The sequence below is a fragment of the Bombina bombina genome, chromosome 8, assembly GCF_027579735.1.
Source record: "Bombina bombina isolate aBomBom1 chromosome 8, aBomBom1.pri, whole genome shotgun sequence".
Taxonomy (NCBI): Eukaryota; Metazoa; Chordata; class Amphibia; order Anura; family Bombinatoridae; genus Bombina; species Bombina bombina.
In genome coordinates this window covers 313,513,343-313,523,988 of record NC_069506.1, presented here as the reverse complement: position 1 = coordinate 313,523,988, position 10,646 = coordinate 313,513,343, and the positions used below count along the sequence as shown (strand labels likewise).

The 10,646-nt window shown below is 36.3% G+C and overlaps 1 protein-coding gene across 1 annotated transcript in view; it reads right to left on the bottom strand.

Annotated features, from left to right (window-relative positions):
* Positions 1-3,220, bottom strand: part of GLB1L2 (galactosidase beta 1 like 2) — a 272,576-nt gene extending 269,356 nt beyond the window's left edge. Inside the window, exon 1 of the mRNA XM_053691520.1 lies at positions 3,109-3,220. Coding sequence (XP_053547495.1) covers positions 3,109-3,179 — 71 coding nt within the window. The 5' untranslated portion in view covers positions 3,180-3,220. The remainder of the gene's footprint in view (positions 1-3,108) is intronic.
* Positions 3,221-10,646: the final 7,426 nt, after the last annotated feature.

The window sequence follows — 10,646 nt, the reverse complement described above, 5'->3', positions numbered from 1 at the left end:
GCTGCTATCTAGTGCTCTTGCACATGGAGAGCTGAGGCAAACAGGGGTGAATATGTCTGCCCCTGTCGGCCCCAGCTCTCCTCTGGCGGGCAGCAATCCGCTGCCGAAATGTAAGATTGCACACAAGCACTATAATCCCGCCCCCTGCCCGTGCACAGCCAATCAAGCGCAGGCAGGAGCTGTCAATCTGAAATTGAAATCCTCCAACTAAGAGGTGGAGAAAGAGGGTAGGAAAGCAGCGTTCTGATGACCGCTGCTTGATAAATCCTGACTGCAGGTTGAAGGGCTTGATAAATTGAGCCCAAAGTGCTCCAGAATTGGTCTGTCTCCTAAGAATGCGCCCCTGCTTTTCAACAAAAGATGCAAATAGAACAAAGAAGAACTGAAAATAGAAGTAAATAAAAAAGTAAATTAATATTGCATGCTCTGTCTGAATCATGAAAGAAATTGGTTGGGTTTCATATCCCTTTAAGAAGAAGTTCTTGACACAGAGAGAGGTGTATATCTGATACAAAGAGTTCTATAAAGTATGTGCTGCACAGGAGAAACTGACAGGAAGTGCATGTTTGTGTACAATTTAGTCTTATGTCTATTGCTCACTGACTGACAGAAACAACCGCTACAGAAAAAAAAAAAGTTGGCTTGCCTTACTCAGAATAGGAACATCCATTTTTCAAAAAACTAGGTAGAGTAATATTTTTGAATTATTCTATTCAGGTGTAAGAGAGAAAGGAGTGGAGTATCCGCCCCTTTAATTGCCCTGCTAGGATAAAAATTGTGAAATACCTACATATATCAGATACTAAAAGAATGAATGGATTGTAAAACACTACAGGATTGCACTTACCTTCCTGTTAAACAAGCTCATAACAATCAGAAAAGTTCAAACTAAACAACTAAAACAAAGAAGTATCCTTGGGAGCTACAGGTAAACAAAAAGACAACCTAAATGACAGCCCTTATGACAAGTCCATAGAGCGTATCTGCATCCTATTGTGTGTCAGACGTATGACACAATAGATTCCACCGCACACTTTTATTCAGTGTACTGTGAAACGTGTTTCCCTGTAATACGTTTCTAGTGGCCTGTTATACTAGCTGCAGAATTTTATATGTTATAGAAATTGATCATTTAGGTGTATTATTGTAATTAAAATCGCTGTTTTTCTCTTTAAAGGACCAGTCAACACATTAGATTTGCATAATCAACAAATGCAAGATAACAAGACAATGCAATAGCACTTAGTCTGAACTTCAAATGAGTAGTACATTTTTTTATAACAAATTTTAAAGTTATGTATATTTCCACTCCCCTTGTATCATGTGATAGCAATCAGCCAATCACAAATGCATATACGTATAGTCTGTGAATTCTTGCACATGCTCAGTAGGATCTGGTGACTCAAAAATTGTAAATATAAAAGACTGCACATTTTTTTTAATGGAAGTAAATTGGAAAGTTGTTTAAAATTACATGCTGTATCTGAATCATGAAAATTTAATTTAACCTGAGTGTCCCTTTAAAACCATAACCTATTGTTTAAAAGAGCACATCCATTCAAATGGGCTGAACCTCCAGGAAGAACTGATCTGTTTATCTTGTTCTTCAGTCTATACCCAAAGGCTAATACTTAGATACTGAAAATGTAAATATTGGTTATTGTTTTCATGAACAAAGCCAGCTATTTCTATTGAAAGAATAAACCTAAAGCATCAATTACACGTACTTTTAACACTATGCAAATCATTGGGAACATATTAAGGGGAAAAACCTTAGAGCATGGGGTCCCTTCATGCATATGAAAAACAGCATTTATAATTTTTAGGGGGTGAAAGTATTTTCTGTAAAAGCTATTTAAGTTTAAAAAAATACTGCAGCATTGGTTTTGTATTTCCTACTAATCTCATTGGTTGATGAGGACAACTGCCTCTTGTTAACTGGTGGAGAGGGACAACTTTTTGTTTATTCAGGACAGAAGCATGCATAAAATTAAGCCTGAAATACATAAATACATTTTGAAATGTCCTATTATAGATTTCATAAAGAAAAACGTTGACTACAAAAAATAATGGATTTATGCCGTTTTTGTTTCTATTTGTGATGTAAAAAATGTGTGTTTTTTGGCTTAAATAAATAACATTTTGGGTGTCTATAGTATGGGATTAAATATAGAGGACTGTTCATGAAATTAGACATAAAAAAACAGTATATTTGTATAATATACAGACTAAATACTCATATTTTATTTATAGTGTTATTAATAAAGGCATATATATATATATATATATATATATATATATATATATATATATATATATATATATATATATATATATATATATGCAAATTATTATGCATAATAGTAAATACATTAAATTATTAGCAAATTGTGCATTGTATTATTAATAATATAATACATTAACCTTGACCTAATGTATGTAATTGTATTTGAAATGTTTCAACAATAATATACTTTTAAGATTAAATGTAGAAATACACTTAATAAAATACAATCATAATGTATATGTTGTTGTCAAGTAGTGTGAATTGTAACATTATTTCTTTTATGGATGGGAGTAATCTAAAAGCAATATAACTATTTAGCACAGACAAGTATAAATATATTAGTAAACTAATGCATTTTAATAAATCTACTTAAAAATAAAATAATTCTGCACTTATCATTATTGTCATCAATATAAAAAATAAATATGTATTCTTGTTCAACTACCAAAACATATTTGTTTTGTAAATGAAAATTTATACATAAGAATATTTATGATACAATTCAAATATACAATATACAAAGGCAACTTTAATAGTATATTACAGGGTTTTGATAAACTTAACATTAATTTATACAACAATGCATTATTACTGTAGTATAAGTTATTATAATAGCATGCTAATAAAAAGGTGTGCACTGTAGTATTGGTAAAATAATTATATATATAATAAATATGTTAGAACTGCATATAATGAGTTTAATATACATGTATATACAATTTGCTCTAGTGTACATATATTTTCATTAAGTGTGTATGACAACTATGAGGCTGCTACAACCAGACAAGGAGCCAGCATGAGGTTCTCAGGCACAGAATTACCTTATCACTATGACAGCTCCCAGTAGCAGCAGGCAGAGCACGGACAATCTCCGGCGCTGAACTCGCCTCATCCCTCCCGGTGCTGTCACACAGCCTGCCGGGCTGCCTGAGTACAAAGCACTAGCAAACTGCTAAGTATAGGGGGCAGCAGCATCCAATCAGAGGCGCAGCTGCACTAGCCAATCACAGCGATTGAAAGGAACTGCCAATCACAGCCTGCGGCCCTTCAGTGCATTCATTGCAAACTTAGGCTGAGTGTGATGTACATTCTGTACATTCATTGCTGCTAGTGCTGTTCTGAGAATAGTACAACATTATATATATATATATATATATATATATATACACACACTCACATAAACATACATATATATATATACACATAAAGATATATACACATATACATATAGACAATATATATATATACTACTGTATATATATCAAATCACAGTTTTATTACAAACATGTTCTTGTGTATTTCTTTATACAATTATATATATTTATACTGTACATATTTACACACACTTCTATATTACATTGCATAGATTTCCTTATTTGCAGAGTTTTGTATGATTTATTTTACAACTGTGTGCATCACATTCTCACAAACACCTTGGTTAACATATACTTAAATGCATATACACACAGATACACAGATGCCATATGCACACCTATTCACACACACATAAACCTAGCTAAAATACACACAGACACACTCATCCTGGCTGCACACATATTCACACACACACACACACACACACCTAATTAAAATACACACAGACACACGTATATACATATACACAGTCACACTCATATTACCAGATCATGATGCACACTTATTCACACACACATACTCCTAGTTAAAATACACACACATACACACATAGATATACACACTCATACCAGCTACACTGTGTACACACATATTTACACACACACACATACCTAGTTAAAATACACACTCATACTAGCTGCACACATATTCACACACACATACACCTAGTTAAAATACACACACATACACACATACATATACACACTCATACTAGCTGCACACATATTCACACACACACATACTTCACATAGTTAAAATACACACACATACACACTTATATACATATACACTCATACCAGCAGCACACATATTCACACACACATACACCTAGATAAAATACACACGCATACACACATACATATACACACTCATACCAGCAGCACACATATTCACGCACACATATTCACACACACATACTTCACCTAGTTAAAATACACACACATACACACATATACATATACACTCATACATACACCTAGTTAAAATACACACACATACACACTTATAAACACTCATACCAGCTGCACACTTATTTACACACATACACCTAGTTAAAATACACACAGACACACATATATACATATACACACACTCATACCACTGACACACATATTCACACACACACACACCTAGTTAAAATACACACACATACCAGCTGCACACTTTTTTACACCATATACACCTAGTTAAAATACACACACAGACACACTTATACATTTACACACTCATACTAGCTGCACACATATTCCCACACACATACACCTAGTTAAAATGCACACACATACATATACACACTCATACCAGCAGCACGCATATTCACACACATACTTCACCTAGTTAAAATACACACACATACACACTTATATACATATACACTCATACCAGCAGCACACATATTCACACACAAATACACCTAGTTAAAATACACACACATACACACTTATACACACTCATACCAGCTGCACACTTATTTACACACATACACCTAGTTAAAATACACACAGACACACATATATACATATACACACACTCATACCACTGACACACATATTCACACACACACACTTAGTTAAAATACACACACATACACACTCATACCAGCTGCACACTTTTTTACACCATATACACCTAGTTAAAATACACACACAGACACACATCTATACATACAGTTTACACACTCATACCAATGTCACACATATTCACACACATATACACCTAGTTAAGAGACCCACACAGACACACAGATATATACAGACACATACATAAATACACACAATTGTTTTTTTCCATAAGACATTCCATATATTTCTTTTTTGTAGTTTTTTTTCTTTCTTCAATTCTTTTTATAATTATGTACAATATATTTACGTATTTGCAGAGTTTTGAGTGTATGTGTTTGAGTGCATGTTTATGTTTTGTATCTATATGAATGTGGGTGTTTGTGTACATCTTGGGGCCGATTTATTATGATGTTGGCGGACATGATCAGCTGTAGCGGATCATGTCCACCTGACCATTGCACAAGCATTTCTAGTGAAATGCTTGTGCAATGCTGCCCCCTGCAGATTGGCCGCTAGTAGGTGTCAATCATCCCGATCGTATCTGATCGAGCTGATTGCTGTCCTTTGCCTCAGAGGTGGCGGATAAGTTAAAGAGCAGCCGTCTTAAGACCACTGCCTCTTAACTTATGTTTCCGGCGAGCCTCATAGGTCGCGCGGAAACTGCTGCATTTGCAGCATGTTAAATCGTCCCTCTTGCCTCGATGCATGTATGTATGTGTATATTGTGCATATGTTTGTGATTAAGGAGTGTCTATGTATTTGTTAGCCAAAGTGTTTGGGAGAATAGTGTGGTGGAGTGTACAGTTATTAGTTAAATAATCTGCTAAGAAGTAAATGTAGGTAGTGTAGTATGGAAATACCCAGCCTGCTTTGCTCATTACAGCATGTATATGTAAGTGTGTGAATACTGTATATGCATCTATTTTTGTGTGAGTGCGCATGATAGACATGGTATTTGCACACAGATAAAAAATAAATAATAGATTTAAAGACCTCTACAAATAAAGAAATACACAATTACTTAAATACATTTATAAGAAGAAAATAAAGCCTGCAAATATGGAAATATGTTCAACATAATAGGGAAATATATGGAAATATGCAGCCTGCAATGTGCATACAGTATGAGCAAGTTATATATTAACAAAACTCTGAAATAGAAATAATATACACAATTAAAGCAACATGAAACCAGAAATGATGTTTTCATAATTCAGATAGAACAACAATTTTAAACAACTTCCCAATTTTACTTCTATTATCAATTGTGCTTCATTATCTTGCTATCCTATATTGAAGGAGCAGCAATGTATTACTGGGAGCTAGTTCAACACATTGGTAAGCCAATGATAACAGATAGATATATGTGAAGCCACCAGTCAGCAGCTATCTCCCAGCTTCTGAGCATACCTAGGTATTCTCAGCTAGGGCTGATTTGAAATGCTCATTTCTTTATAATTAGATTCCAACACATTTAGGATACGTTTTAACATGATAGGCCCTACATTTCTATATTTATTCTTCATTTTCTACATTAAATTGAACCTTAAAAATAAATACCAGCTAAGTGGCAACTTTACCTACGCCTCTTATTTAATAATACAGACCCTTATACTTGGCTGTTTACTAATTCTGAGGAACTCGCACTGCACAGTTTACAACAGTGGCTGCCCTTATTAATTGGTTGTCATTTACAGGCCTTTTAAACATTATCCAAAAATTAAAGGGATACAAAACGCAATTTTTTTCTTTAAAAATTCAGATAGAGCATGCAATTTTAAACAACTTTCTAATTTTCTCCTATTATCAATGTTTCTTTGTTCTCTTGCTATATTTATTTAAAACGCAGGAATGTGATATATAGGAGCTGGCCTATTTTTGGTTGAGAACCTGGGTTATGCTTGCTTATTGGTGGGTAAATGTTAGCCTCCAATAAGCAAGCGCTATCCATGGTGCTGAACCTAAAATGGTCTGGCTGCTAAGACTTACATTCATGATTTTCAAATATAGAGAGCAAGAGAACAAAGAAAAATTGATAATAGGAGTAAATTAGAAAGTTGCTTAAAATTGCATGCTCTACCTGAATCGTGAAAGAAAAAATTTGGTTTCAGTGTCCCTCTCTGATTGGTGTTGGAAAAGTTGGGCAGATATTGATTGGTGGATAATATCAGTCCTTGGTTGACTCACTCACCATAATCTGTTAAGGTGCTGCAGTGTTTTGTGGCTCCCAAGCAGGACTTTATCTATATGCTTAACCACTTTTAGTGGGTTAAACACATAGTTAGAGTCAGTAACAAAAAACAGCATTTTCCCTGTGAATGACACCATTTTATTTTTGCATTAAAATCTCCCTTTAAGCTGAAGCTATTTAACATCTTTTGTGTTAACCCACTTCACACCCCTATGCTAATGGACGCTTTAACCATTTGCATTTAAACATTGGTTTCAGTGCTTTTTCTGTAATGGTACCCACACAAATAATATATTTATATATTTTAATTTAAATCATTTTAGTTTGCAGACGTCTCTCCACCCCCACCCACCAAGAAACCCCCCCAGAATAAAAGTGTAACATACATGGGTAACACCACAAATACACAATGTAGAGCGGGTGTGCTGTCAATATTACACTTGCACTTAAAGGGACAGTCTAGGCCAAAATAAACTTTCATGATTCAGATAGAGCATGTAATTTTAAACAATTTTCCAATTTACTTTTATCACCAATTTTGCTTTGTTCTCTTGGTATTCTTAGTTGAAAGCATAACCTAGGAGGTTCATATGCTAATTTCTTAGACCTTGAAGGCCACCTCTTTTCAGAATGCATTTTAACAGTTTTTCACCACTAGAGGGTGTTAGTTCACGTATTTCATATAGATAACACTGTGCTCGTGCACGTGAAGTTATCTGGGAGCAGGCACCGATTGGCTAGACTGCAAGTCTGTCAAAAGAACTTAAATAAAGGGGCAGTTTGCAGAGGCTTAGATACAAGAGAATCACAGAGGTTAAAAGTATATTATTATAACTGTGTTGGTTATGCAAAACTGTGGAATGGGTAATAAAGAGATTATCTATCTTTTAAAACAATAAAAATTCTGGTGTAGACTGTCCCTTTAAGTGCAACACATAGCTGCGCTAAGAAAAGGTAGCATGACTCAAAACCTGAAGTAAAGTGTTAGGGCTACATTAAAAAATATTTACTAATACAAGTAAAACACACACAAACACACATGTATAAAAAATTTAATTTTTGCAAACTTTGGATTTCTGATTGAAATTATTGACACACAACTATTGAAGTCATAAGACAAATGGTTGTAAAAGCTTCTCTGGGATCCCTTTGTTTAGAAATAGCAGATATGCATGGCTTTGCCATTGTTTTTTTGGTAATTAGAAGGCTGCAAATTGCAGTTGCGCACCACACTTCTGAAATCCATGGCAGTGAAAGGGTTAATCAGTTAACTTGTAAGGCTAATATTTGCTGTAGTGTAGAGATTACCCTACCGATTGATTGGTTTCCGGTTTGGGGGCGGAGCTTAACAACTGCATGCTCCATGTCGGCGTGTCGGCCGACCTACGAAAAATCTCAGCCCCTACTCTTAGCCTCATAGCCCCAGACACCCTGGGGTTTAGCTGGGCTGCAGCAAGGCTGTCTATAGCCTGAGAAGGAAACCTACTTGGCCGGGTGGGCCAGCGGCTCTTCCGCTTGTTTGATTTTACCTGGGAAGGTACAGACACACCTTTGCAACCTGGTTGCTGAATTGTCACAAGAGACTCGCTAGCGCATGAGAGCCACACGAGCAGCCGTATATCCCCAGTAAGCAAGGGCGTTGGATGTGGTAAGCCTGTGCCGGAGCTATTCTCATTTCGGTGGGAGGTCCCTTCAACACACAGAGGGCTCGACGCATCACGCACCACGACAGCAGTGCTGAGGATTCATGAGTGGTGGCGTGAGAATCGGAGGAGAGCGGGAAGTCTCCTATCTGGAGAGGGCTAGCAGCAAGACGATCCATCTGCGGTAAGGAGGGCAGCGAACTCACAAAAGGTTCAGTGCCGTAAGACTGCGGAGCTGTGGATCCACGAGCCGTTACAAGAGCCCAGGAGAAGCGCTTTGCCCAGAGTAAGGGGTAGAGCTAAGCCCCTAGTTAGGCTGAAATCTGCACAGGAGACAGCGACTTGCAGCTGAGGATCTTTTGGCCAAGCATCAGCCGAACTTGCAAGTATTAACGGCAGCTGCCGTGTTTATCTTGAATTCTAGACTCTATGCTACGTTTGGTGGTCAAGCTGTTTAATATGTCTGGGTGCTGCTGAACTTATTGGGACAATAAAGTCTGAGTCAAGATTGGAGCTAAGAAGTTAGCTAAGAACTGACTGTGTACATATAGCTTTGGTCACAGGCCTCTGTGTGAGGATTGAATCCTGCTTGCTGGTTAGATCACGGTTATCCAGGAGCTTGATATTTTTCTTTTTTTTTTTTATTTAATCAGCTGATTTAACTGCATACTGAAATATATCCCCTTATTTATGTTAATATTGTTTTTTAAAAGGATCATTTAGAGGGGTATCCAGTAGTTATTGTCCTGAATTAACTGTTTCCTCTGAGTAATAGCATAGAGGGAGCAAAATCAATAGAGTACTCTTAGGTTGGAACCCAACTTTTAGGTATATAGAGGTCACCGGCCTTAAACACTAAACACTGCATATGAATGTTTTTTTTTTTTTTTATTGACACATTTTTGTTTCTTTTTTGATTCAAGACACTATCATTAAGATAGTTACAGAAGTAGGAAGGGAAAGGAGAGTGAAGGGGGTAGGGAAAGGAGGCAGATAAGAGAAGGGAAAAAAAAAAAAAAAAGGGAAAAGGGAAGGGGAAAAAAGGGGAAAAAGGGGGGATGAATAATTCACATCACGAATTCACAATTTAGTTTTTATTTTTGTCTACATGAATTTTTGTTGTTTCACTTAAACACTAGTTTTCTGTGGTGGTCCGCTACATGGAAAAATTTGTAACACTTGGGAAAAATAATTCACCCAAAATGCCGGTGAAATCCAGGGAGAAAAAAAATAATAAATTGGGGGACTCCAATCCAGATATGGCAGCAGAGAATGTAGCAGCCCTTATTGATACTCAGGCATTGATAGGGCAACTTACTGCTATTTTTTCCCCTCAATTTGAGGAAATTAAAAAAGAACTTGGTACTATCTCTACTGAGATGATGACACTCTCGGCGGAGGTTAAGCTATTCTCGGCAAGAATAGGTGAAGCAGAGGGTAGGATCTCCTCAGTAGAAGATAGGCTAACTATACAAGAAAATAAAATTCAATCACAGCAGAGCAAATTAAACAGTATGCAATTGCGCCTGGAGGATCTCGAAGATCGCTCCAGGCGTAATAATATTAGGATTATAGGCTTGCCCGAATCCCCTGAGTTTGACGACTTAATTAAATTTACCTCCACTACCCTCCCTCAGGCTATTGGTTTACCGGCTCATATCCTTCCCTTAGATATTGAAAGGGCGCATAGAGTGGGCCCCAAAAGAAATTCTACTTCAGGGCTAGATAAACCTAGGATGTGTATCTTTAAGGTGCTCAAATTTCAGGATAAGTTGGAGATCTTGAAGCAGTTTAAAAAAATTGAATCC